Source organism: Aspergillus foveolatus, assembly GCF_047715535.1.
Source record: "Aspergillus foveolatus strain CBS 279.81 unplaced genomic scaffold BDW70scaffold_17, whole genome shotgun sequence".
NCBI lineage: Eukaryota > Fungi > Ascomycota > Eurotiomycetes > Eurotiales > Aspergillaceae > Aspergillus > Aspergillus foveolatus.
Genome location: NW_027396081.1, coordinates 73,411 through 100,941, shown reverse-complemented (window position 1 = coordinate 100,941; position 27,531 = coordinate 73,411). Strand labels below are relative to the sequence as shown.

Genomic DNA, 27,531 nt, shown 5'->3' with positions numbered 1-27,531 from the left:
ATGGAGTGGCCGTCGGTCTCGGACATACCCCGTGCAACTGGCGATCAATTCCAGGCCTTATACTTGGCGTAATACAAGGCAAGCGCCGAGCAAGCTGGAGAGGTCGAGCCATCATTAGGGCACGCCCCATGCGCTGATCTGGCTCTACCGGGTTTAGTTTTTGGAGTACGCACTGCCATTCCCCACGGGGATGCACGAATCCGATAATTCTCCGCAGATCGGCAGTTGCGTGGCCGGTGGCTACCGGGTTTGCACGAGTCAAAGAACAGGCTTTTGTCGTATAGCCACCCTTTTGTCTGCAGTATCTGTCATGCCATACGGGCCAAGTGGCCCGCGGCACTGAGGCAGAACGGGAATGGCTATAGAGCAATACGACAAACAAAACTGTGTATCTGCGGCATTAAAAGACCACGACTAGCTAGAAACTATGCCAAAGCAAGTCCCAGGCGGAAATTATATTCCAACGGTCGGTGCGGAGTCAAGAAATGACTAAGTAAACTTGGCAGTGTCTTGCTAGTTTAAGAAGAGATATGAAGCGATCTACGCAGCGGAATGTATATTCCAGCCATTACCACAGTCCTTCCAGGCACCCGTCTCTCTATACCAGAGCAGCTCCAGAGCAGCTAAAGAGGTTGCGACTCAATCAAGCAGCAACCTCCCTCTCCTCCTTCTCCACCCCAACAGCGTTCTCCTTCTCGAGCATCCGAGCCCCAACACCGCCGCGCTCTACATTCTTGATATCGCGATACTGCACCCTCGTCTGCCATGGCTTGACATTCGTATGGAACATCGCATCGACATCCTCAAGGGTCTTGCCGGCCGTCTCCGGGAAGAGGAAGAAGACGTGCAGTGTCATAGCGGCGCAGAAGACGCCGAATACAATGTACACTTTCCATTTAATGTTCTCGAATGCAGGAGGCACAAAGTAAGAAAGGGCAAAGTTGAAGATCCAGTTTGAAGCGGTCGTCACGGCTACGGCTTTACCGCGAAGGCGCAACGGGAACAGCTCGGGGGGATAGATCCAGCTGACAGGGCCCCAGGTAGGCGCGAACGATGCGACGAAGAGGTAGGTGCATGCGATGACCCCCTTGGCAGCGGCCTTGGCCTCTGACATGTCCCAGGACTCTTCAGGGACGTTGTCGACTCCACCCGGGGGCGCCGGCTTGCCGTACGAAGCCATGATGCCGGCGTTGGCGAACATGAAGGTCATCATCAGGGTGGATCCGATCAGCAGCGGGACGCGGCGACCCCAGCGGTCGATGAAGATCAAGGCGAAGATGGTCATCACCACGTTGATCACATACTGGATCGATGAGGCGACCAGGTTGGCGTTGCCGGAGAGGCCGGCCATACCAAAGACGTAAGTGATGTACAGCATCATTACGTTCATGCCCGTCAATTGAGACCAGATCTGGGTGAACATGCCGATATGTGTCCGGTTGATCATATTGGGCTTGAACAGATCCAGGTAGCTGGCATCTGCATTGGCGCGTTCAAACTCACACATCTCGCGGATCTCGCGCAGCTCCGTCTGGACGAAGGGGTCGTTGTGGTTCCCTTTGGCGTGGACGAGCGCGAGGGTCTCATGGCACTCCTCCCACCGGTCCTTCTTGGCCAACCATCTCGGGCTCTCGGGCATGAAGAACAGAGCAAAGAAGAGGAAGACGGCGGGAATCATCTGCAGGCCCCATGGCAATCTCCATGCAGCGGGGCCGTCCATGTAGCTGCTGCCGTAGGAGATGTAGAACATGATCAGGATCTGCGAATAGTCAGCATCCTCCTTCTATTTCTGTGATTGATCAAACTGACCCCCCAAGTGATGGCCCACTGCTGGGCGCCGACAACAGTTCCACGCTTGCTAGGCTGAGCCAGCTCGGAGACGTACACGGGGACCTGCGCGCTGCAGATGCCGACGGATACCCCGTTGATGAACCGGCCGACAACAAGCTGCCCGATACTGAATGAGGAGCAGGTGATCGCACTGCCGATGCACCAGATCACAGCGCCCACCTGGATTGCCCGTCGACGGCCAAGCCAGTCGGTGATGATACCAGAACACAGAGCCCCGGCGAAGGATCCCCCGGGCATCGAGGCAGATATGCCTCCCTGGTTACTGGAGGTCGGACCGGCACACTTCCCGTCTTCACCGATGCCGCCCTGGTTGAAGAAACATTTGTACTGTTGAGTGCCCAAACTGGGAACAGGGTTCAGCAAGTGTTTGGTCAGTTGTCACCCCACAGAGGGGACGATCGGGCGGGAGGAGGCGGAGGGGACATACATTGCAGACATAGACGCAATGTCGAAACCAAACAGGGCACCACCAATGACCGCAATGGTCGTAATCACGTAGATGTTGGCAAAGACGAAGCCCATCGTGAATCTGCCTGCACTCTAGGTGCCCGCATTCCAGGTCTCTACAAAAACAGCGATACGGGCCGCGAGATGGCCGCTTTTAAGGCGAACCCTGAGACCGGGAAGAGGGAAGCAGGGGAGGAAGGCGTCGCCACTGTCACGTCTGGTCAGTCTCGAGCTAATCGAGAAAGGGCCAGGAAGAGGGACGGATCGAGCCCGGCGTGCGTTTAGGTCGGGCCCAATGGCCCATTGACAGCAATTAGCGAGGGTTTGGCCAAGTCAGGAGATGACAGGGTTGCATTATGAGGTAAAATCCGGCCAATCGACATGCGAAGGAATATCCGACTGTCCTGGGGCCGAACTGACTGGATGAGCAAAGAACCTTCCTGGATGGCCGCGAATTAACGAGTCCTCCATGATTGGTGTCAGTCCCCCGGATTGGGCGATTAGTTCTAATCCTCTTGCGTGTACTTGTAAAGGACCGAAGGCGCTGGAATGTGCCGGCCAGGACCGACATTCTGGGGGGTGGGGGGAGGGTTTAGGCCGTGTATCGAGTATCATCAGGAGCACTCAGAGTGAACAGCCTTGTGTTCGGCAACATGTTACAATGAGATTGATAGCATGCAATCTCGAACTCAGCCTGATCGATCCACCTCCACAATCCAACCCTGGCAGAATCTGGGGGAGGGGGGTTGCGCGCGGGGAATTCCGGGGGTGGACTCTCAGGTGGCATATCCCCTGTACTCTATCTCATGCTTCTATGCGACGTAGAATGTGCCGAGTGCCGAGAAAAGTTGCAGAGCTTGAGTACGCCTCGAGTCTTGGAAAAGTCTTATTGGCTACGTGGCATCCGCGTTATCCACGCCACTGACGTTGGAGGACGTTACTTGTCAGACCAAATTTAGCCCCCACGCTCAGCTCTGATGCTGCTGGGGTGATTTCGGTAGACTCTAGTCCGGTTTCAGATGCTCGATGCTTTGACTCAGTATATTGTGCCTTCTGTCTGGATAATCTGTCTGGATAATAAGAGGGCTCACTGCGCTTTGATGCAAACCCTAACCGCCTCCCCCTTTTTCCCACACCCATCCGCCGTCCGAATCCACCAGGCACCCCCCAGATAGAGCCCAAATAGCAGATGAAAGGCAACCATCTGGTAATTCCTCCTTCCAAACATAAGCACAACACCGGCATCCGCCAGACTCATAAACGCCCCGATCCAGAGTAAAAGTCCCAGTCCGGTTTCGTCGTGCAGCTTCTGCACGCTGACTAGAGCAATACCGTAACCCAGCTCACGGATCCCTTTAACGAAGATGAATGGTGAGATGCTCTCCGCGCGACCATTTGGATTCTCGGACGCTTCTCGGGGAATGCCGAATTCAGAGTATTGACTCCCTGGTTGGATGAAGCAGCGGACCCCCCGCAGGATCAGCGCCGTTCCCATATTACCGCCGATATTGGGGCTAGAGGGATTGATGAATCCTAGATGGCGTTGAGCTTGGCTTGAAACATGGCGCCAGCAGTCCTTATAACGTGCAAAGGAAGATGGGAATCGGGGTAGGGCCTTTAGAGACTCTTTGGTTTGGGGAGGTAAGAGGGGATAGTATGCCGTCATACCTGGTAGATGTGCTCCTAACCAGGAGACAACTACCGCCGCCCATTCCATACTGGGCCAGTCGGCATCGATGGCAAGGGAAACAACCGCAGTGTGGTTTATATAGCTTTTCCCGTTGACCTTGGTCGAATAAAGAGTCAATATAGTCACAAAACGGCGAGTGTCAACACAGTGAAGAGCCGCTGACGCCTATTTATCTCCGATTAACGGTGAATTCCCAAGTAGGACGATCGATCCTGATATACTTCTGTATGCTAAGTTCAGCTGAGTAAAGCTGCTGATCACTAGGCTGTGCTGCGCCCGGAGCAGGGCAATAGGATCTGACGTGCTGATATTGCAGATAAGCGCCCTGGTAGGAAACGGGGTACACTCTGCTCCCAAGATTGATCTCCAAGTCAGAGTGCTGGCCAAGGACGCGTCTTTGGCATGCATGTCGATCGCGTTTCAGTCTTATACCTTATACCCTGTACTTCATCTGCTTATTCCAAGTATAATACTGAGTGTGGCAGTCGATCGGGCGACAGCCGATCGGGCGACAGTCAGATGAGTGCCTGATACAGTCTATTTCAGGCGCAGCCAGATACTCTGGACGAAATTCAAATGAATTCTTAATTTGTATGTAAAACAGGTCATAAGGGCGCAAAGATACAGAGTGCCATTATAAGGATTCCTAAGGGTCCTATTGTGTATCTCTCCATTTACTCCCATGCAGTGATCGCAGTAGAGACTCTCGTCACATCACCCACGTTATGCTATCCATTACACGTTGATCGTACAAGTCTCCCCCTTGACAAGCGTCAGCCAATCGCCCGTACTCCCATCATCGCCCTTGACAAATTCCCAGGTGACGACGGTCTCGTTGACGACGGTCAACTTGCTGAACCCGAAGTGCGTGCGATCCAGTTTCGCTGTGATCTCCGTCAGACCCTCACCCTCGTCGAACCAGCTGTGGCTTTCGATGTTGCCGGCCATCCCGTTGATTATGTGCGTTATTGACTTGCCGCTGTTCGTCGTGTAGGTGTGATTGTCCGCAATGGAGGACTCGTCGATGGTTCCGTTGGCTGTCATGGGGAACATGCGCTCGTACCAGTGGATGTGGCCTGAGAGGTATGCGTCCACCCCGTACTGCAGCAAAAGGTTCTCAAACGCATTCCGCACGTTCGTCTGATAGCTCGAGTACGCGGACGAGTACATGGGTCGGTGGCTCATGACAAACACCCACGGGGTCTTGGTCCGATCAACGCTCGCCAGATCGCGCTTCAGCCATTGGTACTGCGCATACGCGGTGTTATCGTCGTACCGGTCGCCGTCAATCGCGCCAAACGGGCCGCTGTCAGTGGTCTCCGTTTCCTCGGGGCGTGGATGGGTCTCATTCCCGGTGAGATCGCGCTCGAAAGTCGAGAACGGACTGTTGGCGAAGTCGGTTTCGCCGTCCAGACTGACGAAGTGCGCAAGGCCGTAGTCGAACGAGTACCAGAAGTTACCGACGCCTCCCGTTTCCTTGCCCGGCATATAGAAGCGGTGCTGGAAGGCCGTGAAGTTGCGCTGGGAGGGGGGGCAGCTATAGTAGGTCAGGTTCTCGGCTGGCCATGTCCCGTTAGGGATGCCTTCGTTTAGATACGCGGTGATGGGGTTGCCCGGCCCATCGAACTCAGCGCAGGCTGACTCGTGGTTGCCCGGCATAACCATGTGCGGGATCTTCACGGTGAGGTTGGTCATCCACTGCTGCCACAGATCCCAGTTCGACTCGTACAGCACGCTCATGTCGCCACCCAGCGGGCCTCCCTGGTTCGCCGTCTCGCCCTCAGGAAGGGGCTTCTTGTACTCCTCAGGAACCGGGCCTCCGCCTGGCAGCTGGGTACTGGTTCCATTGTAGCAGACTGGCCAGTCGTCCGCGCACGGAAGGATGCCTGAGAACCAGTCGTCCGCATAGCTGAGATCCCCGCCGTGCCAGGCGAACGCAGCGCCTTCATTCGCCGCTTTAAGGAGTTGGCGATGTGTGCCCTGGGCGTTCGTGTATCCCATGTCGTTGAGGACGGCCACGGTGAAGGACCGCTTGTCGCCGGGGGCGCGCGCCGTGGTGAAGCTGAGAATGTCGGATTCAGTCGTCCCGTTGGCCGCGGGGATCCGGTAGTAATAGGTGGTTTCAGGCTCCAACTGGGGAAGGCTGACTTCATGAAAGAACTGGCTGCACTGGGTCACGGCTTTGACTTGGGCGCAGGAGGGGGTGCGGTCGTAGCTTTCCCACAGAGGTTAGTTCACCTGTCCTGTATGGGTAGACGGATAGGCGGAGGATCGAGACATACGTATGAGACCAGCCATGGGCCACCTTGTTCAGATTTGCTGGAGTGGTTCCCCAGCGAACGGACGGGGCCTCGCCCAGACCAAAAGGCGTCTGGTAGTGGATGTGCATGCCGTGGGGGAGGTAGGAGAGCGAAATGACATTGACGTTGTTTTTTGGATGCGCAGATCTCGGCTTCACGGCTGGAGCTTCCACCAGACGGGGGAATCCTTTGCCATTGCCATTGATGGTAGGATTGACCCAGTCGCCAATTGGCACATCAGGACCGTTGTAGCGGTAGGTCGTGTCGACCGTTGGACGAGCCTCGACCGCAGCGAGGGCGAGGAGCACGGCTACGAGCTTCATCTTGGCTGCCAGCCATTCATTCATGATCATCATGCATGCACGGTAGCTGGCAGGGCGTGGAGAAGGGCTTTATGGGCCCTCGCCCCAGGGCTTATCGCCGATCGTCCCTCGAAGAGATAGTGAGGTTGTATCGGCTGCTGAACGAAACAATGCTGATTGGCTGTGTGGTGGATCCAGGGGAAAACTGTTAAAATCGTTTATTTAGCCCGTCGAATTAGCACCTGCCTAAATCGCCTTAAAGGAGTCTATAAAGAGTCTAAGAGAGTTACGAGGCGGAGGTCTCCGTATGTACAGACACCAGTCTCTCCATCCACTCTCGCCACGCCTGATCCCGTCCAATCTCATCCTCTCCAGGCATCGCCAAAGTCTCTTGCGGGATCTCATAGAATTCATGGCCCTGGCAGGCCTTGCCGGGGCCTCCTCCTTGCAAAGAGCGGTCTCTACAGCTCCAGCACAGCTCCGTCCTAGCACATGCTAGGCATACAAACCAAGATCCGCCCTCGACACGCTCTCGACACCCCGTACAAACCGGTTTGGTATGCTCCTCGATTTGCGTTCCCATCTCACCATCGTGCGCGTACAAGAGACGCGCTGCATCTCCTTCGCCTAGGTAGACCAATGCTCTGGCGACGATGCACGAGTCACACCTGTGGCTGTGGCCGTGGCCGTGCTTGCGGCTCTCCAGCAGCCGCCGTCCAAAGGTAGCGACCGTCTGCCGCAGCCGTACCTCGCGCTTTTTCGAGTCCGTCGAAAGACGAGGGCGCTGCATGAGCATGACCGAGAGAGTACCGGGATCCGCCGCGGCCCAGTCGAATGCGCTGCGGCCGTACAGATCCAGGCAATACGGGTCGGCCCTGCTCGCAAGGAGCAGGGTAACCATCTGCGCATCGCGTTCGGCAGCGGCGAGGTGCAGGACAGACGACCAGGTCCAGTGGGCGTTTGGGTCGAAACCTGCTTCGATCAGCATGGCAACAATGGCCGTCCGTCTGTGCCGGACGGCCTCGGCGAGAACTGTGTCTCCATCCTGGCAATGAGAGGAGAAGTCGATCCTGTTTTGCTGGCAGTGCTCGACCAAGGTCAAGCAAGTCTCGTAGTTGCCGTGGATCGCTGCGAGGTGCAATGGGGTATGGCCGTGCAGATCGGCTGCTCAAACACAGGCTCCATGGCGAAGCAGTTGTTTGACAATGTCTGTGAAGCCTGCAGCCACTGCCTCGTGCAGCGGCGTTTTCTGTCTTTCATCTGCAACAGATGGATTGGCGCCAGCCTGTAGCAAGACCTCCACCGTCACGGCGTGGCCCTCTCTAACGGCGAGATGGAGCGCAGTGCGGCCCCGCTGGTCGACGGCGTCGATTGGGGAAGCCGAGCAGAGCAGGGCCGTTTTCTTGACGAGTCCCAGCCGGGCTGCCGAGTGCAGGGCCGTCATACGGACGGTGCCAGCAGGTGGGCTAGGATCAGCACCGCGTCGAAGGAGGAAGTCAAGTATATATCCCGTGTCCTCCCGTGCGGTGGTGACAAAATCAATGACATTGAAACCCCGGTCGTCTCTGCGTCGGATGTCTGCTCCGGCATCCAAGAGACATTGAACCACCGGCATATGGCCCCCGGCGGCGGCCTTGCACAAGGGGGTAATGCCGCCTCTGGTTGGGAGTTCTGGATCCATGCCCACAGCTAGGAAGGTCTGGACGAGCGCGAGGTGGCCGCGCGCCACCGCGATGGAAAACGCCGTCTCGCCCGTGCTATCGACGACTGTCGGGTCGATCCCGAGCGCCAGGCCCCATTGCGCTGCCTCCAGCCGGTCGTGATGGGCGAAGGTGTGCAGCAGAGTGGCAGTCCCCCCGGGGACGCTGGCCAGCGGGTCTGCGCCGTAGCCGCAGAGCAGCTGGGTGATCCCAAGGTGGCCGGTTGGGCCAGCGGCCGTGTGTAGAGCCGAGTTGAGCAGGTCGGGAACCTGGTCTGGATACTCTCTTATTATAGAGTCCACGACGAGCCGGCACAGCGGCTCGGACGCTGTGGCCGCCGCTTGAAGCAAGGCCTCGGTCCAGTGCCACGCGTAGCTTTCCCACGGCATAACGGTCGGGTATACACTGATGATCAGCCTCGCGGCGAGTGCGTATTCGCACTTGATGGCCGCGTGCAATGCCGCGTCTCTGTTAGCATTGAGGGTGAAGACGTCGGCTCCAGCCCTGAGCAGCAGACGAAGGGCGTCCTCGTTTTCGGCATAGACGGCCTCGTGCAGAGCCGTCGTCCCATTCTCGTTATCAGCCGGCCATGATTTCCCGTCAAGCAACATTTCCACCACATTGAGACGGTTGGTCTTCACAGCCCAGATCAAGGGGGTGCCGGCGCCAGGGACACTCCGATACCGGCGGGCGAGTTTGTAGAGCACCGGTTCCAAAAGCCTGTTAAAACGCTGGCAAGTCTGTAGCAGGAAATTGACAGAAGGAACGTCGAGATGTTTGGCGATGAGAAGGATCAGTTCTGAGGGGAGCTGCCCCAGTGTGGGAGCCATTATGCCATGGCAGCGCTGGTGGTGTTGAAGACTGTAGAAAGAGTCAATGCTCGACAACCCGTTAAACGTTTGCCAGGGGCACTCGACCCTCCAAGAGGGCCCTGGCGGGGCTGACAGTCAGGAACTGCCCAATGACGCCCGTTCTGGCGATTGTTCCGTGGGACAGTGGAGTTCTCACGTTCAGGACGACGTATCAGAGTACTTTTGTCCAATGTACGGCAGGCTGATTCGCGGGGCGGCAGTTCCAGCCCTGGAGAACCGCATGCGTGCGTCTCCCCTCTTAAAATTATCTAATGCTCTGTTCTTTATAGACTACTGGAGACGAAGGCGAGTTGCCTGAATTATAATAGGATGCTAGTGAACCAGCGGCTTAAAAACGGCACCCCAAGGAAGAGACGAGGGTTTGCACCGTTCCCTACTATGGGATCGGGCGGGAAAATTTTAGCAGCCACACCGTGGACGACCCAAGTTTATCCAAGACGGAGTGGCAAATGCGGGTTTGGGTATGGGACCGGGTATGTAGAAGAGAATCGATATCAGTATACTGTAGATATTGGGTTCGAAGGAGAGACCAGCGGCGCTGAGTTGTTAGTATACAGACAAAATATAAAAATAATAATAAGTAAAAATATAACTTGAGGGAATCATGGAAATTATGGATATTACGGTAATTATACAACTATAAAAATTTATAGATTATAATTCCCATATATGTACTTCTTCCTCAAGCCATCTTCAACCGGAATTATCCACAAAAATCGCCTACACAATGCCCTAAAAAAGACTGTAAGCACAATTGTTGTCTACTTTTCTCATCAAACTCTAGTTAGCTAGAATATCACTCAAATTTCATGGAAAGATGCTTTGAAAGCCCACTCTCCCACTGCGCCAAAGCCGGATTGGAATGCAGAAGAAGACCGACTCATCGCCTCCGCAGTAAAAAGTGGAAAGACTGCGCTTGGTCGTGGGGGTTCCTTGCCCAGTAGACCTGGAGAGACAGCAGTAGCAGAGATCGAAAAGATAAGGGGAGAGGGAATGAACTGAACGGAACAAGACAGCCCCAGGGAAACTGCCCACTGGCAAGGACTTCGATGCCATCACCAAGTCCAAAATGGCCAGAACGGATTGCAGACGACAGCTCAAGCGGCCGGTCAACTTTTGAGGAGCCTATAGGCTCCAGTCCTTGCCGGGGAGAACCCTCTCGTCTCAGCCGCAAACCTCCAGCTGCTTCGGGAGCAGGCGCATTCACACTGCCCACAAACCAAATGCTACGAACATCATCACCAGGTTAACTGCGGTGGGACATGTCTGCATGGCGATCATTGGCCCGGCCTGGCTGGCCGGAATACCTCTTGTGCGGAACGAGCTACCTGTGCTTTCCTGTTTGCCTTTAGATTCATCATCTCATTTTATTGTTTCATTCATGTTCTGAAAAGCCAGTAGACTAAGTAGTTCGCCCTGGGCCGGGCGTGAGAGAGACAGTAAACTCGCCTTTGAGATCAATACTCATAGTTCACGTAAGACACATGCACATGTTCAGTCTGAGTAAACATAGAAAAATATAGTGACTAAGTACCATCATCCACCGCTCCAATCAGCACTTCATACCGTCCCAGAGCCATCATCGGGAAGTAGTGCTTGTAAAAGGCGTAATTAATGTAGAAGTGATTTGGAAAGCCCACACCCGCATACGGCTCCTCATCCCATGTTCCCTCCAACTCCCCTTCCGTCACCTGTCTAGACAGCAAGAACTCTATCCCTCTCGTGATAGCCGGGTCGCTGGGGACCAAGCGTGTTAGTAGGCCCATAATTGCCCAGGCTGTGTGCGTTGCGCTGACAGGCCCTGTGCCAGCAAGGCTGATATCTTGTATGTTTCAAGGCACTCCCCCCACCCGCCACCGCTTTGCTGCGTCTTGACGAGCCAGCGGACGCCGTCTTCCATCAGCATGTGGACGGTGTCGTTGCGGGTACCGTCAAGGTTTGTCTCCCAGTAAGCCAGCCCGCAGAGCACGTTGCTCGTCCCGTAGATGTAGTTGACGCCCCATCGGCTGAACCATGCCCCGAAGGATTCCTGCTCGCTCTCGAGGTAATTGATGGCCCTTGTAGCTGTCTCTCGCATGCGTGACTCAAGGGAGACGGAAACCTGGTAGGACGCGGTCTCGGTGCCGATTTTGAGGACGGGACCAAGCGCTTCGAGGATGCGGCCGGTCACGTCGGCTGTTGAGGGATCGCACATGCTGTCCATGTCCGAGAAGGGGATCTTGTTGAAGAACTCCTTGTTGTTCTCGTAGTCGAATGCGCCCCAGCCGCCGTCTCTGTTCTGCATGCCCATGATCCATTCGATCGCGTTGGTGACGATCTGTTTGTTCACGCTGAAGGGGTTTTGCTTCGCGTGCGCAATAATAACTGCCGCAGTGTCGTCGAGATCGGGGTACCAGGTGTTGTGGTACTCAAAGGACCAGCCGCCAGTGGTGGTCGTCGGCTTGAAGACCTTCCAGTCCCCATTGCGGCCAGAGTGCTGTTTCGCTGTCAACCAGTCGATTCCCCTCTGCAGCTGTGAGCCGGGGACCCCTGCATCGCGCATGCCGATGGTCATCAGGGCAGTGTCCCAGACGGGCGAGACGCATGATTGCATGCGCATTCCGGTTTTGTCTGACCATATAAATCGCTCCATGCCCGAGAGTCCGCCGCGGACGGGTGCGGACTGCAGTGGGTAGCCTTCGAGCAGAAGGGCCAGCACGCCGAAGAACATCGGTGGGAAGATGCCCGCCCAGTCGCCTGTCATTTCCTGGTGCTCGAGAGTCCAGTCCACGCATTTCCGCCGAGCAACGCGCTTGAGAGGTGAGAAGCGCAGCATCCCGTTCAGCTTGTGCAGGAGACAGTCGACTGCCACACTGGCGGAGCTGATCAAGTCGCTCCTCAGTAGCGTACTGATGCTGGGCACGTACGGCACTTGCTTGTCGGCGGGGTTGCACCACAGCTCATCGAGGTAAGCGCTGCCCTGCTTCTGCATGGCTGCTGGACGGAAACAGGGTTCGTGATGACGTACGATCGTCAACGGAACGACGGTGGAACGTGCCCACAAGGACATATTGTAGATGTTGAACGGAACCCACGTAGGGATCATAACCACTTCAGAGGGCAGTTCAGGGACCGCACTCCACGGGTAGAGGCCAAAAATCGCCAGGTTAATGCGCGTGAAGATGCGGACTTTCTCGACCCCCCCGGCAGAGATGATAAATTGTCGGCCTCTACGCATGGCCGCATGCTCCGGGGACAGTCCCAGCAGCTTCAACGCAAAGTAGGCCTCCACACTGGTCGAGATCTCGCCCGGCAAGTTGGCTGCAAGGGCCCAGCCACCGTCGTCGTGCTGATTGGCGAGTAGCCATTTGATCCACTCGTTCGGGCTGGAGATGGGGATGTCCAGCGCGCACAGTAGACTGATATACTCGGCCGTCAGCGTGGCATTGGCCTTGAGCTCGCCACACCAGTGGCCGTCGTTGCGGGCCTCTTTGGCGGCCCAGGCAGTGGCTCGCTTGATGGCCTCGCGGAGGGAAGGGGACAACTTCTCATGCTGAAGCTGCATCTTGTAGATCGTAAAGCGAATGTCTGGTGTGATGAGGGGCCAGAATGCGGCAGCCAGCTAATATAGTCATTTCTCTACGTCGTTTCCCCTCGTCTTAACGCGACTCGCTCCTGCCCAGATATCCCTGCCGGATTTTTTTCGAACAACGCCACGCGCCCAGAATATCCATGACGCCGACAGGGCACTGGTCATACCCTAAATGGCAGGAGTGCAGCCGGAACCCATCGTGAATGGTTGCAGTTGCCTACCTCAGACAACAGTGAAGGTATGTATACGACTACAAGACTTGGTCAATCGTGTCGAGTTACTACGGGCGCCCGGATGTGCTGGCACATAGGCTTGCGTCTTAGTATAGTGCAAAGGAGGATAGATCTGCTCGGGGACCTCAGAATCGAGGGCGAGATACCTCTCGCCCTAAGTTGACCTCTTTCGCCTTGGGCTTTTCGTATACCTCATTTCAGACTGGAGATAGTCCAATAGTAGCTATGAAGGGCTTCTACACCATAAATCCTCGCCTGCGTTCTTGGTTCTGCTGCCACAACGGCAGTGCCAGACTTCACCGGCTGTTGTTGCGATCCTCTCACCCAAAGCCTGCCAGACGTATTCCGTTATGCAGGACCGGGAAGGTCTGTGCCTCAGAAAAGGCTTGCTAGATCGGATGGCAACAACAAGTACAGCTGGGGTCGTCAACCCTCATCTTCGCGAATGCATGGGCAGTGCCGAGTAGGCTGATTTGGCGACATCGAAACCCTATCCGACGGTGTGATAGGCATTGTCTTTAAGGTGAACGACCTCATCAAGCTCTACCCCTTCTCAATCTACTGTCCCGTCGCTCAACTTTTCGAAGCAAGCGGGCGACCGGTTCTGTAAACATTTCGTCAGACTTTGGGGCGGCGCAAGCGATACGGGCTCAAGACCGCCATTCGTGGCCAATGCGAGCAAAGATGTATGGCTCTCTTTTGTTGCAGATCCGACAGATTTAACATTCGACCCGTATGTTGTTGATTCCGGTATGATTCTGCAGCAACTATTGGTTGGGTCGTGGAATTATCTAGGTCTGGGATGGGAAGAGGGTGTACTCACCAGGGGAGGTTTTTTAAGCCCTTTGCCCCAGACGTTCTTGCAGAGTACATGGATTTAACGAAGACGTGTGATACGAATGAGAACTCCGTTTGAAGTGGTCTGACACCTGAAATTCGTGTATGTACATCTATGTCAGGGTTATCGGAACGAGGTACATGCTCTTGGCGAATAACCATACGGTTCAACATTTCTCGCTAATATAATTTTTGGCGCTGCGAAACCTATCATAGTAGACGTCGTGGTGATGGATCTCATTGCTTCCCCCTCTTCTTCAGTTCCTCTCGTACCCGTGGCAGAATGTAGCGCCCATAGTCAATTGCGTCGTTGAGGTTATCGTATCCTCGGATGGAGATCAACTCTGCACCAAGCTCCACATAATCCAAGATAGACTCTGAAACAGTTTCCCATGAACCAACAAGAGCCGTTGAGGCACCGCGTGCGTTTGTCGCCGTCACAGTCGGGTACCATAACGCGCGGTCGTGCACCTCACCCCGCGAGGCAATGTCGAGCAGACGCTGCGAGCCGACGTTCTGAGGAGGCGGTGCATTAGCAGGCGCCTTACCAAGACCAGCGGCACGGTTTTTCTGTAGGGCATCAAGGGTGCGGTGTGCCTTGGCCCAGGCCAGCTCGTCCGTCTCAGCCACTATAGGACGGAAGGTCACCCAGATGCGCGGCCGGTCAGTACGCCCTGCTTTCTCCGCTTCAGCATAGATGCAGTCGATTTGCTCCTTAGTCTCCTTCAGGGGCTCTCCCCAAAGACCGAAGATGTCCGCGAGTGAGCCACCAATGCGATAGGCTTCGTCAGATGATCCTCCGACCGAGACAGGAATGGTGCCGTTCACCGGACGAACCCGGTTGCTGAAGTCCTTAAATGTGTAGTAAGGACTCTCCCAATCGAACGGGTCGGCAGACTCCCAAGCCCGGCGTAGGATTTTGATGTAATCCTCCAGTCGGCCATAGCGCTGGTTTTTGGTGAGGAAGTCGCCCTCCCTGGCCTGGTCGGCATCACTGCCACCGGCGATAAAATGGACAACGGCACGGCCGGAGCTAAGCTGATCTAGGGTTGCTAGGGCTTTGGCGGCCACAGTCGGATAAAGGGTGTTGGGCCGCACCGCGATAATGATTTTGAGGTTTTTGGTGTGTGCGGCGATGGTCGCGCCGACAGTCCAAGGATCGAAATAAGAGGAATCGTAAGGAACAAGGGTATAGTTATAAGAGTAATCGTCTAGATTGCGAGCATAGCGCTCCAGGAACGCCGGGTCAATGGCGGCATTGGGGATCGGATCGATCTCCGTAGACGGGGTCGGAAAGGTGAGGCTGATGAACTCGGTAGGCATCTTGATTGTCGCTGACGATGATGACTGATAACATCAATGGAGGGGTTGACATCCTTTTGTAGCCTTCTCCAACACTATTTTCGGCGATGATGCGATCGGGATTGCGGTGCCGTTCTGGCATGACCGGGATGGCATCAGACATACAGAAATCACGTCTTCGTCTCCAAAACAAGCGTCACAAGTCCACTGTTAATGGCTCATCGCTTTTCCCCGCGCGATGTATTTTCCGCTCCATCTTCTCTCGCGCTCGAATCATATTCCGCTTAGTGCCGACATATCCTTCCATCCCGGCTAAAGTGGCATAGAGCTTAGTGATGGATACATGCGAGAGGTCTGCGCCCTGATCTCGCAGAGCTCGAACGAAAGCATGGAAATTAGATGATCGGGGCCGATAGTGACCACTACGTCTGTTAGCATTCAGATATAGAATAATACCCGACGCTGACGTACCTCAGCGGAGCCAGATCTCGCAGTTTTCCCCTCCTGATTTTGATCAGCCCAGCTGCCGCTATCCGGCCCCCGCGGAGAAATGAAGAGTGCTGGAAAGAACCTCGCTGTTTGATACCAATATACAAGCGATAAGAAGGGTCAGCAACCTGGTCGAGTCAGTCACGTCCATACATTACTACCGGCTTGGTGAGAACGCACGAAGATCCACCAGTCGTCCTTGCCAAAGAGTTTATCTTTGATACGGTTTACAATCTGCCGCCTGCGACTCGAGAGGCCGTGAGCAGGGTCAGATTCGGGATCTGGAATTTGCGTCTCCTTGTCCAGCAAGGACCCCGGTGTCGATCGGTGCCGTAATTTCAGCCTTGACCTGGTATCCGGACTTCCCTTGCCCGGAAGACTTACAGCGTGAATAGGCGAGATGCCGTCTGCACCGTCCTCGTACAGACTATTGTTAGTCCATACTAACTCGTTGTTCCTGGCCCAGCGGAATCTGCCCCTCTGATCAACCTTCACCAGATAGTTAAGCCTCTCCTCGCGAGAGAGGTACCGGACTTTCTCACGCGATAACTTATCCCTCGGGCATTCAGGAAGCTCGACGTCTTTCCCACCGCCGTAATCCAGCCAGTAGAAAAAGTTCTCGTGGGAATCCGTGGATTTCCAGTACTCGTGATACTTTCGCAGGTTGCTCCCGTGACGGTGGCTTGGATCCATCATCTCGAGGAAGTACTGTAGATCCATGGCCTTGCTTATCGTTGCGGGGGCCGGTTTGGTGGGTTGAAGAGATGTCTCGCGCTGACGAGCGTGACTATCACCGCGAGCCAGCTTAGCCACACGGACGGCATGGCTCCAGTTACGATGGGCTTGGGCGGCCGGTGAGCCTGCTGTGGATGCAGCCGAGCGATGGCGGGCCTGCGATTTCGCCTCCGCGACGGTCTGCGCGGTCAGTTTACTGTCGACATCACGTCCAGTGCGAGACCTTACATCGATCCAACGATTTGTCGCGGTCAAGTGTCGCCCCTGCAGCTCTCTCCGCGTGCGGTATCCCCGATATACACGCTGGATGATGTAAGTAATCGAGCAAGCAGTGCCGGTAGAAACATAGGAAAACTGTACCTGGATCAAGCAAACGGCCGCGACCTGTGATGCGGTGACGTCATTCACGGCCTCTGCGTGTCCGCGATTGGTGTCAGTCATGGCGCAGACTTGGGAGTCGCAAGCGGAAGAATGGACAGGCTTCTCTTCGTAAAGCTAGCTGTAACAACTTCATTATTAAGGAGACATGGCCAGAAATTAGCTGCGGATGAGGAGAAGAAGGAGCTGGAGAGTGTTGCTGCCTTCAAAATTGGCAGACGAGGTCCACGGCAGGTCGCGGAACCTGCGCTAACCATTTGCGGTTAGTCATTGCTTTCAGGCTAAGGCCGCAAGACTGCAGACTACAAGGCTCCAAGGCCCCAAGGCCGCAGTAACCCGATCTCGGAACGGAGCCTGGTAAGGTCTCTGAAGGGCTCCAACTTTGCTGCGGTCGTCATACCAGCTTCTCTGCTCGGTACTGTTATTACTTGTCATTTCCGTTCAGTCGGAACTGCAGCCGTCTAGACATGAGTATTGTTCTGGGAGATAGCATTAGATTGGGGGTTCATTACTGATTTGGCTTGGATGTTTCTGTCTATGCATATATATCTGCGCTGCTATTCTCTCCTGCAGCCTCTCCGCTTATGGGATTTCATTGATTTTCGAGAGTCAAAGTCAGCACAGATATTAATTGAGTCACCATATATGCTCTGCCAGTATGGCTACAATGCTTCTAGTCTTCATCCAGCCGCAAAAGTGCAAAATTCACTGCCAACCACTTATAATATATGCTAGCAAGTCCTTAGTGCTTTGGCTATCCTAGTGAACTGGTGCTGCTTTCAGAGTGCCACCAATGCGTTGTATGCGCTTCATTGGCTCCGGCTGATACCCACTGTCCGGGGGTCGTGCAAAGAGCTCGCATGAGACCCTACATTTCGACCTTCTTCAGCTAGCCACCACTCGGCATGTGCCAATGAACGAGTGGACTTTCGAACCTACGAAGACGCGTAAGACAAAAAATTCTCGATTGGACGGAGGCGGACATGGCGCTTAGCGTTGGCTTAAGGCCCCCTGCGAAATTCTCTATATATTCGTGGCCGTGTCGCCTGACACCAGTCCCACCAGAATAAACCTCAAACTTTCTAATAGACTCAACGACTATGAGTGAAGCGGCAGAGATCTATCCACTCGGCCGCGATGAGGCCGAATCTCGCCGGTGACTGCCCCAAGGCCTCCCTATCAAACAATGTACTGACAATAACAGACTTAACGAACAGCACAAGCTTCTGATAGACTTTACTGAAGGGCTGATAGATAGGTCTGTGCCGTTGGAGAAGATTACTGCGGTTGCCGATGTCGCTACTGGGACCGGGTAAGAGAGTGCCCCCAACCAAGCAGGCAGCGGCAACTGCTCGCTAACCGCTATATGGTAGGATATGGCTTTGGGATGCCCGGAAGCTGCTCGTTGACCGTGCGGGAGAGTCCCCGCGGTACTTTCACGGCTTTGACATTTCCCCAGTCCAGTTCCCATCTGCCGCCGAGGGCATCGACTTTACCGTCCATGATATCTTCAAGCCGTTCCCAGTCGAGCACCGAAATCGATACGACTTGGTGAATGTCAGGCTACTGGTCAGTGCCATCACGGAATCGGACTATGAAAAGGCTGTGCAGAACCTGATCACCATTCTGAGTAAGGGATTCTGGATGTACACTTTGGACTTACGCTAACTTGATATCCGTATAGAGCCAGGGGGTTACCTACAATGGGGCGACATGGACTTTTCCGCAACGGCGACCGACGACCCAAGGGTTGCGACGGCGTGTGATTTGTGGCTGAAGTACTGTAGGATCAACAACTTGAGCCAATGTGCCCCTATAGCGATACAGAAGGCCTACCAGGATGCTGGGCTCTTGAACATTGTCAACCGGGCTTTCCTCCCTTCGAAGCGAGGGGATCTGCTAGAAAGGCTGCAGAATTGGCAAATGAAGTTCTACAAGAGCGTTCTGCACTTGGCACTGCTCAAAACAGGACAGGCAGCTGACCAGGTGGCGGCAAACCAAATGGCTCCGGAGCTTCTTCGAGGTCTGGAGCTGTTCTACGCCGAAGGGAATACAGTTGACAGCAGGTTCAATGTTGTGGTCGGGCAAAAGCCTACTTGACTCGCCGTACCAACCACTAGTTATATTCTATAGCGCTTTTTGGTGCTATATTTGAATCGAATGCTATAAATCTATTATCTTCAGTTATAGGATACTGATAACTTCAGGCACTTCTCGCCTGGAATAACAACTATATGCATCATGGATACTAATGATGGCTTGAAACGTTCTAGAAGAGTTTACGTTTCCAGCGACATTTGTAGTCTATGGTCTAGTCTCCTGCTGTCGAGGACGCTTTAGTAAAACTCGATACCGGAAGCTCCGCTGAGAACATTCACTTGCCATCATGGAGGGATTGCTTTGTTACTTTCCTGACGATGTAACACTGCACAATGATAATGGTGGATACATATCGTTAGGTGTCAATTCAACTGCTCAAAGTCCGACGCGAAGAGAACCCAGGGGCCATAAGTAGCATGGGCGCTGAGTACCACCGGTTCGACGACCTAAAGGTCTTCAGATCCTCTTCATCGAGGTATATAATGGGTTAAATCCTGCGTGTTGCATATGACTGCGGTGCGTCGGTGCCATTCTATCATTGTGTGCGTTCATATAGGGTGCCTTCTCAGATCTAGGGTCCCCGTTACTCTTCCAGCTGACTGCAGTTAGCGATTCTTTCGAGATGGCTGGCGCACGTATCAATCGTTTTGATATGACAAGACAAACTAATCTGATTGGTGACTGTATCCAGCTTCTGTGAATACTGTTGTGCGGAGTGTCTGAACCTTCCCCCTACGGTATCTGCAAGTCCAAGGCAGTCATTATAGCCCACAATGCTATATAGTTATATGGACCCCCGGTACCCCCTATCAGAATACGTGCTCCAGCATTCACGGAATCAACACTTGTAAATCAGGGAACAATGTTGTGTCATTCTCTCAACCTAGGTAGGTCGCCGGCAGGAGTTCAGCCGCTAGCTCTGTTTGGATCGGTAGATATCTGCGACGATTCGGTTTTCCTATGCTGCTGGCAAATAGAATAGCGATAGCCTTTGACTTACTTGAAATTACTTATACTGCTGTGTTTCGAATGAAACCCCTTCGATCCCACTGTCAATTCTTTCGCGACCGAACCAGACACGACGGTATATGATGAACTTGCACCCATTGAGCAGGGTAGGTGAAGCAAAAATGATCATAATCTCGAGAATTGATGATAATCATAAGATATAATTTTTTTAATAGCTTTTATTTCTTGGTAGATCAGGATCGCTCAAATGGTAGGTTCTTAAGTGGGAAGATGACCCTGTACCTGGATAGATTCCGACTCTTGATAGACTGCAAAGGAGGCTGGGAAAGTAAGATAGCTGAGGTACTGTCAGTGCGATTAAGACGGGCTTGAGTTCCGTTTGTCAATAATAGCTCGGACTGAGGAGTCCTGGCCTGTAGCGGTCAAGGCGAGAGGGGAGGAATACACTAAATACAGGGAGGGTGAGCAAAACCCTAAAAGATCTCCAAGTCAGAGGATCGACGATCTCGATTGCCGGTAGCAAATCGGCCGCTATGCAGAAACCGGCAACTGCTGGCTTCCAGATGACAGACTCTAGATCTGCGTAGGCCTCGCCAATTGTTGGATGTGGGGAGGGTGTATCGGCATCATCATGATTTCTGGTGGTTGCATCATGATGACCGCTGCAGGATGTCAATCCCGGCATTCCCACGGGTGAGCTCTGGATAACCATTCATCAACGCGATTATAAGTACAGAGAAAGACCACGTCCGGTGCTCAGGATCAACCCTAAACCTGTCGTCCAGTCACATCACTCGTATATAGAAAAAAAATGTCTCGCTCCATCGCTATCACAGCCGTCGATGGCCACACCGGCTTTCTGATCGCCGAACTCCTCCTCACCGATGACACCTTTAAGAAGAAGATCGGGTCTATCGCAGGCCTGAGTCTGAATCCTGACTCCGAATCGGCCCAGGAACTGTCGGGTCTCGGTGCCAAAATCGTCCCTCACAAGCCTGGTGACCTGAAGACGATGGTTTCTTCTCTCCAGGAGCTCAAGGCGGACGTGATGTGCCTGATCCCACCCGCGCACAAGAAGAAATACGACATCACAGTCGAGCTGATCGAGGCGACAAAGCAGGCGGGGATCCCCAATGTGTGTTTTCTGAGCTCTGCAGGCTGCGATCTCGCCGAGCGCGACAAGCAGCCGAACCTGCGCCAGTTCATCGACTTAGAAGCACTCTTCATGGCCTCCAAGGGCGACGCCAGCACCTCGACCGGCCATTCGCCCGTTGTGATCCGGTACTACTCCCCGGCTTTCCTTTGTCGGAATCGAATTCCCGGCTGACCGTTGTTAACAGGCCCGGGTTCTATGCAGAGAATCTGCTGATCTACTCTAAACAGGCCCAAGAACAGGGCAAGCTTCCGCTTCCAGTCGGCAAGAACAACAAATTTGCCCCGATCGCTTTAGGTGTAAGGTTGATCCAAGTGCAGTCGAGACCTGAGCTGACCGGACTAAGGACGTTTCGCAAGTTGTCGCCCATGTCTTGACGGGGGAAGGGAAGCATGGATTCAGCGACCAGCACAGAGGCCAGTTGATGGTCTTGACGGGTCCCATGCTCACTACCGGCAATGAGTTGGCAACCGCGGCCAGTAACGCTCTCGGCCAGGAGCTGAAGTTTGAGGATATTTCAGAGTGCGTTCGCCTTTTTGTGATTTTACTCTCCCAGACAAACCTCGCTAACACCGTACAGGAAAGAAGCGCTGAAAGTCCTCCAGGCGCAGTCCGACAGTGACGAGTCGGAGCTCCAGTATCTCTTGGAATACTATTCCCTCGTGCGAGAGGGAAAGACTAACTACATTTGTACCACTGCGTTTCACGACGTGACTGGAGGACACCCACAAGAGCCAGTTGACTTCTTCAAGGTTTACGCGGAATCGCTGCAGCCAAAGCACAAGAACAAGCGGCGCAAGTTGAGCACGAGCAAGAAATAGACTGGGATGTACAATCGAACATAATCCTCTATTTCGGATTATATGAAATGTCATCTATGACGTTGAGAATCATAGTTGAGGATCTGCCAGCGGTTCGACCGTCATCTAATTAGCACGTTTCCTACGTACGGAGCACATTGGGTCCAGAATGTCCTCTCCTGGGCAGCTGCAGCTAATAAGGCCTACAGTGAACATCTCTCATCCCCTCGATCAGATGCAGGCATCACCTCGATACAGGGCATATGGGAGGCTAGCGTAATGGTTTGTTATTTCTAACCTTCGTGAAAAATACATCTATAGACCCCAGCTACTCAGGTTGTTTTACCAGTTTGATTTGTAGTCACAAAACTGCCCAGAACCAGCAAAGAAAAAAATTCAAACAAAAAAAATAAAAATAAAATAGAAAAGCTCCAATGCGCATTGCAGACCCTGTTCTCTCCTGATAGTATTCCCACCGGACTTGTACGCTCTTGGATAGCTTCCCACCATCAGGAGTGTCATGGCATTAGTTGACTTCACGAGTGGCCCCTACACTATGCCTGCACCCTTTTTTCTCTTTCGCTTTCCCTTTTTCTTTCCCTTCCTTTCCTTTTCTCTGTTCTATTGTGTCCCTGGACCCTGACGCGCAAGTCATGCTGTTCTAGGAAGCTGCATGCGAGCTTGATCAAGGCAAGCGTAGTGGGCCTTCGCATTTGCACACCAAAAATGGACTAATTAGTCAGCATTGTAGAGTTTCTACGGGACCACGGTGGGCTGAACTAGCTGTGTGCCAACGATAGTTCTACAAAAGATTTTGTCTTCTTTCGAGAAGGCGTTCGCGAGACTTGGCTTTGGCCATCACAAGAAAGAGAGAGACGTATCCCATTTCCACAGTGAAAGAGGTGCAAAAAGAGTCAGCTTGGAGACCCTGAACGCGAAAGGGTTGAACTAGACCTTGACAGTACAAGCGAAATAGGCCAAGACACGCTGAACCAAGGTCACAGTGCGCCATGGGCGTCTTGCCAAACAACTACGTTTTCACGGATCGAGGCGGCATTACCGAAAACAAGCACTATTTTCACGCTGCTGTCGTCGATGCCAACGGGACTCTGCTCTACTATGTTGGTAATCCCTCACTGGTAACACTAGCAAGATCTACCGCAAAACCGGCGCAAGCGCTGGCCATTCTGGAAACGGGCGCGCTGGACCAGTTTGGCTTTGACGATGGCGACATTGCCCTGATGTGTGCCTCCCACAGCAGCGAGGACGTACATGTCGCGCGGGCGACAGACATGCTGCGCAAAGTCCAAGCCCGCGAGCAAGACCTGCAATGCGGAGGCCACGCCTCTCTCTCAGAAACGGTCAATACGGGCTGGATCAAAGCTGGCCTTGTCCCCTCCGCTATACACAACAACTGCTCTGGCAAGCACGCCGGGATGATCGGTGGCGCTAAGGCCCTGACTACGCGGAGCGACAGGTACCATCTCCCTGGGCATCCGATGCAGGTCAGGGTTCAGCAGGTCTTCTCCGAGCTCTCAGGCCTGGATGCGCGAGATATCGAATGGGGTATTGACGGGTGCAATTTGCCCGCTCCGGCGCTCCCGCTGTTGAACCTTGCGCGCGTTTACTGCGGCCTCGCAGCGTCCGCTGACGAGGCCGCCGTGCCCGGGCCGGCTCCAGCACCAAGGAGCCAACATCTGTCCCGCATCTTCGGCACGATGGCTCAGAACCCGCGGCTGGTTGCCGGTCAAGGTCGGTTCTGCACGGTTGTCATGGAGGCATACAAGGGCGCTCTCGTTGGTAAGCTCGGAGCCGATGGGTGCTACGGCGTTTCTGTGCGGGCGTCCGAGCAGACAACTGCGCTCGGAGCGGAGGGCGCGATTGGCATCGCGGTGAAGGTGGAGGACGGTAATATTGGGATACTATATTCGGTGGTGGTGGAGATATTGCAGCAGCTTGGTATTGGAACGACGGCAATCTGGGAGGCCCTGGACGGGTTTCATCGCCCAAGGCTTATTAACACTGCCGGTGTGGTGACCGGGTCGCTTCATTTTGCATTCAGGGTGCAGAAAGCGTCTTGAGAGGGTTGATCGGGACAAATGCACCGGGTGTATCTCTCTGCAATATTTTTATGAGTCGAGAAGTTGTTAATACCATCGTGAAGATGAAGCTGACCAGTGTCGCAATGCCGAAATTCCAAGGCGAAGCCTTGAAGGAGCAAGTTGAGCTGCCTGGCTGACTGGCAAGTGTCGCAACCGTTCAATGAGATCCCTGTCCGGGTTCCTTCTTCTGCGGCATATAGACGGAAAGATGGTCTCTAGACCTGGGTTAAAGGCGGAATTCTAATTTGTCGCACTTCCCCCGATTGAGAGTCTGTAATTTGGCGTCATAAGGTCTGGAAAGATGTCATGGTTCTGTTAGCCAGGGGCTTTTTGAGAGGAGAGAGACTGAGGTGGCAGCCGATAAATCTATATTAACGCCTCACTCAACCCACAGTGTCTCACTGGATGAAGCCTTGTTGATGAGCTTAACAAGGTCCCAATTGACCTTAGCTGCCGAATAGAGCTACGGATGCCAGGACCATTTCCACCATATTCAGCGGGTGAGCAGTGCCACCTTGACACCGCGCGACTAGGTATTCGAGTTGATCAGTCAAGGCGCTGTTCATCCTTCCCGCATAAACTATAGTTCGCAACAGATGTAGTGCTTCAATCGGTTGGCAAAGAATGACTTGTAATTGGTCATAATGCTGAGCTCATTCTCGCCTGGCTGTTTGAAAGAGATTTAACCAGAGCCACCACTTGCAGCGCAGCTATACCATATTAGGTGGCTCCAAGTCCCGCTCTTTTCCGTATACAGTATATTATGGTCTCGCAATCCTGTAGTTTATAAACTTCTCTTGACGTGTCCCAGGTCAATGTTATTCCCACCTCTGCTTAGCCGCTCATACTGACCAACCAACCACCGAATTGATGCACGAGTATATTTCCCCCGCCAATGCTTTTGGATGAATCTGCGCCACTTGCGATCCTGGTTGTCCATGCAGCCAATGCAAATGATCACATGCCGCCATCTGTTGGCGAGCATACACGGGGTAGATTCAGCCTGCCGCATTGTGAGCTGCGAAAACTGAGGCAATCAACCTTCACGGAAGAATAGTCAACAAGAGCCATAGCCTCGCCTATGATCCAAGGCTCGACCATATTTCCTTTGCCATTGGCTTCCCTCGTGGCAGGCCGAGATTGGTTTCCGCTTTTTTTTTTCCCCTTCTCTTCTCTTCCCTCTTCCCCCCCCCATCTTCCTAGTGTTTTTCTTTTTAAGCCTTGTTTTAAGTGCGTGATATCATGCAAGGCTACCCCGTACTCAACTTTACTTTTATTTCACCTTAACAGGGTACATTATTTGTCTCTGCTCGCCAGTGGCGGAGTCGTAGGATTGGCCACACAGACAGGCTGTTGTAGTTCTGTTTCTGCCTACCCCAACCTAAGCACGAAGACATGGATTCTGAATATGAGGCAGGCACAGCACGAGGCGCCGCCTTGGCTCAACCTGTTCTTGCGGGCCTGCTAGTGCTTGAACATGAGGCTGGGCTCGTTACTACAGCCAGACTTTCTCACAGCCCTTTATCTTTCTGGGTGTTCACGTCCCCAGCCGATGGCTGGCTACATGAGGAGCTACTTTTACTTGACCTTCCCACAGACTTTCTAGCGATCTTATCTCCTGCCGGTCCTTGATCCATCTCTCTTTGGGAACACTTACGCGTGACGACACATGATCGACCCTCTTTCTGCGACAGGACTCGCATACCCGATCGCAAAGGATCTCTACCGCTGTGCAAAGCGCCTCAAACAAGCATACCACGAGATCCAGCATGCAAAAGAGAGCCTCAAGAAAGTGATTGACAAAATAGAGATTGTAGCTGAAACATATATGTCCTTCAAAGATACTATGGGCGACGCGAAGAAGAACAAAGATTTGGCCCAAACATTCAAAATTCATAGGAACCTCATTCAAAAGGTCAAGTCGGAAGCAAAAAAAATCATCAAGAAACTTAGGGCAATCACAGATATTTTTTCGCCCTTGCTACGGAGTGACTCTAGTGATCCGTCCAGAGGTGGATTACACAATTTCAGTGGTATAGGAAAGAGAAGAGTGCTGTAATACCTCTTCTCATGGACATGCAGATCCTTCAAGGCTCTATGCATCTAGTTGCGACGCTGGTGATCATCCAAATGCTGCAACATAGCGATCGAAATGCTAAAAGTGAACGAGAATCAATCCATATGCAAATGTAAGAGCGGATAGCACTCGAAGGCCTGCTTTTCACTGACCATCCGATTGGCAGAAAACATCTCAGAATTTTAACAGAGATCGGGTTGAAGAAACTCCAGGAGGATGAAAAGACTCAGAAAGAGATTCGCAAGAAGCGATCAGCGACGGCAAAGCAAGATGACTTGGCAGCCGATTTTGCCCAGCAGATTATTCAGATTCTAAAGGAGGAAATACCTAAACTATACCGCGACCAACCCCTTGATAGTCCATCAACGCCTGTTCCTAGACCACCATCGAGCTCATCAGCGCCGCCTCAAAATGAACCTCATACTCCACCCTCTCTGGATTTTCGCCCAGATGCTAGAGGCCAGGTATCACCGCCGCTGTCGCATCACGCAGTTTTCGTTATTGAAAAAAGTGAACAAGAAGAAGGAATGGAAGACGCTCCTCCACAGCAGGGGCCATATGTTCGAATGCCACCTTTTGGTCCACCAGAGGCTCGCCCCCGTCCGCGACCAGGCCGAACCTCTCTGAATCGTCCTACTCCATCTAGCAGCGGAGGTGACCAGCCAGAAGAGAATAGAGCGCGGCATCATCAAAACCATTATTCAAGGCACAAGAATAGAGAATTATACTCAGGGCACAAGAGACGAACCGGTAGCCGGATCTCTGTGTATGGAAACGAGGGCGAGGTCACCCACACTCATTTAATGGGGTCTGCTGCGCTCCCACAAGGCTGGCAAAGGCGCAAGGAAGAATCGTAGCTTCAGCTGGTGAAGGAATCTAAATCGACGTCAAGGTAATCGTGGAATTATATTATCTCTTTACAATTCATGTACTCATTTTTCAGTATTGTGCGTGCTCTGATCTTTTTAGAGTATATGGAAGATTCACTGATCATCAGCCTGGCACGCATATCGATTGGCTGATAGTATATTTCAAGTACTTTGTAGCTCAACATTCCTCTGATGTTGACAGTACCATCAATAATCACCGCTAATGCTCTCATCTGAACCAATTCAGGTTGCAGATACATCAGAACAGGTACTCCGTCTGCGAAGATTGAGGCAAGATAGATCTCTGCTTTGAAATATCTGCCAAATTTGCGTTTGCATCATTTCATTAGAAGCGCTGGGAGGTGGGGGAAGCATTCGCAGTTTCTGCAAAGGAGGAATTAGATGAATTTCGTACCTCAGGAACTCTGCAACCACAAAACGTCGAAGTATAAAGGGGTCAGATAGCAGTATTGCGTGATTTAACTGCTGATTTTCATAAATCCCAGCCATTTAATGCACGAAGCGCGGCTTTCTCTCGCAAGAAGGGTTGTCCTAGAAGGTAGAGTTGATGTGCTGAGATTTAGTAAAAGGCAGTCCAGCGCAAACAATGGATTCTGCTCTAACCTCCCGTAGTAATCTAGCCAGGTCCGGTCTTAAAAAGTAAATAAATGTGCGGAGTCAAGTGCTTTGTTTGCTATTGCGATCTCTTTTCTGATAGGCAGTCCCATCAATTATCGGTTGGCTTGGAGAGTAT

The 27,531-nt window shown here is 53.2% G+C and overlaps 10 protein-coding genes across 10 annotated transcripts; 4 read left to right on the top strand and 6 right to left on the bottom strand.

Moving 5' to 3' along the window:
* Positions 1–516: 516 nt before the first annotated feature.
* Positions 517–2,419, bottom strand: BDW70DRAFT_134039 (sugar porter family MFS transporter). Its single transcript, XM_073736422.1, has 3 exons — positions 2,279–2,419; positions 1,810–2,194; positions 517–1,759 (listed from the first exon to the last, which is right to left on the bottom strand). Exons 1-3 carry the CDS (start codon positions 2,371–2,373, stop codon positions 644–646), a joined length of 1,596 nt encoding a protein of 531 aa, XP_073597046.1. The 5' UTR covers positions 2,374–2,419; the 3' UTR covers positions 517–643.
* Positions 2,420–3,320: 901 nt separating this feature from the next.
* Positions 3,321–4,417, bottom strand: BDW70DRAFT_134038 (DUF4267 domain-containing protein). Its single transcript, XM_073736421.1, has 3 exons — positions 4,210–4,417; positions 3,967–4,153; positions 3,321–3,831 (listed from the first exon to the last, which is right to left on the bottom strand). Exons 2-3 carry the CDS (start codon positions 4,013–4,015, stop codon positions 3,386–3,388), a joined length of 495 nt encoding a protein of 164 aa, XP_073597045.1. The 5' UTR covers positions 4,016–4,153; positions 4,210–4,417; the 3' UTR covers positions 3,321–3,385.
* A 216-nt stretch (positions 4,418–4,633) lies between these two features.
* BDW70DRAFT_167065 (purple acid phosphatase family protein) lies at positions 4,634–6,611 on the bottom strand (the record flags this gene model as incomplete). Its single annotated transcript, XM_073742152.1, has 2 exons — positions 4,634–6,203; positions 6,271–6,611. The coding sequence occupies 2 exons, from the start codon at positions 6,609–6,611 to the stop codon at positions 4,724–4,726; spliced, it is 1,821 nt and encodes a 606-aa protein (XP_073597044.1). The 3' UTR covers positions 4,634–4,723.
* Positions 6,612–6,819: 208 nt separating this feature from the next.
* BDW70DRAFT_134032 (uncharacterized protein) lies at positions 6,820–7,531 on the bottom strand. Its single transcript, XM_073736420.1, has one exon. It carries the CDS (start codon positions 7,489–7,491, stop codon positions 6,877–6,879), a length of 615 nt encoding a protein of 204 aa, XP_073597043.1. The 5' UTR covers positions 7,492–7,531; the 3' UTR covers positions 6,820–6,876.
* Positions 7,532–10,594: 3,063 nt separating this feature from the next.
* BDW70DRAFT_167059 (terpene cyclase/mutase family protein) lies at positions 10,595–12,706 on the bottom strand (the record flags this gene model as incomplete). Its single annotated transcript, XM_073742151.1, has 2 exons — positions 10,595–10,977; positions 11,013–12,706. The coding sequence occupies 2 exons, from the start codon at positions 12,704–12,706 to the stop codon at positions 10,689–10,691; spliced, it is 1,983 nt and encodes a 660-aa protein (XP_073597042.1). The 3' UTR covers positions 10,595–10,688.
* An 846-nt stretch (positions 12,707–13,552) lies between these two features.
* BDW70DRAFT_30220 (LLM class flavin-dependent oxidoreductase) lies at positions 13,553–15,406 on the bottom strand. The gene is made up of 2 exons (XM_073743710.1): positions 13,790–15,406; positions 13,553–13,724 (listed from the first exon to the last, which is right to left on the bottom strand). Exon 1 carries the CDS (start codon positions 15,124–15,126, stop codon positions 14,041–14,043), a length of 1,086 nt encoding a protein of 361 aa, XP_073597041.1. The 5' UTR covers positions 15,127–15,406; the 3' UTR covers positions 13,553–13,724; positions 13,790–14,040.
* Positions 15,407–17,807: 2,401 nt separating this feature from the next.
* On the top strand, positions 17,808–18,807 carry BDW70DRAFT_158896 (class I SAM-dependent methyltransferase; the record flags this gene model as incomplete). Its single annotated transcript, XM_073740604.1, has 4 exons — positions 17,808–17,863; positions 17,912–18,019; positions 18,081–18,337; positions 18,392–18,807. 4 exons carry the CDS (start codon positions 17,808–17,810, stop codon positions 18,805–18,807), a joined length of 837 nt encoding a protein of 278 aa, XP_073597040.1.
* Positions 18,808–20,587: 1,780 nt separating this feature from the next.
* On the top strand, positions 20,588–21,750 carry BDW70DRAFT_167058 (uncharacterized protein; the record flags this gene model as incomplete). Its single annotated transcript, XM_073742150.1, has 4 exons — positions 20,588–21,057; positions 21,117–21,228; positions 21,276–21,451; positions 21,510–21,750. 4 exons carry the CDS (start codon positions 20,588–20,590, stop codon positions 21,748–21,750), a joined length of 999 nt encoding a protein of 332 aa, XP_073597039.1.
* Positions 21,751–22,541: 791 nt separating this feature from the next.
* BDW70DRAFT_167056 (asparaginase) lies at positions 22,542–24,033 on the top strand. Its single transcript, XM_073742149.1, has one exon. The coding sequence runs from the start codon at positions 22,740–22,742 to the stop codon at positions 23,808–23,810; it is 1,071 nt and encodes a 356-aa protein (XP_073597038.1). The 5' UTR covers positions 22,542–22,739; the 3' UTR covers positions 23,811–24,033.
* Positions 24,034–25,500: 1,467 nt separating this feature from the next.
* Positions 25,501–26,765, top strand: BDW70DRAFT_167053 (uncharacterized protein; the record flags this gene model as incomplete). Its single annotated transcript, XM_073742148.1, has 3 exons — positions 25,501–25,843; positions 25,876–26,020; positions 26,087–26,765. 3 exons carry the CDS (start codon positions 25,501–25,503, stop codon positions 26,763–26,765), a joined length of 1,167 nt encoding a protein of 388 aa, XP_073597037.1.
* Between the last annotated feature and the right edge of the window lie 766 nt (positions 26,766–27,531).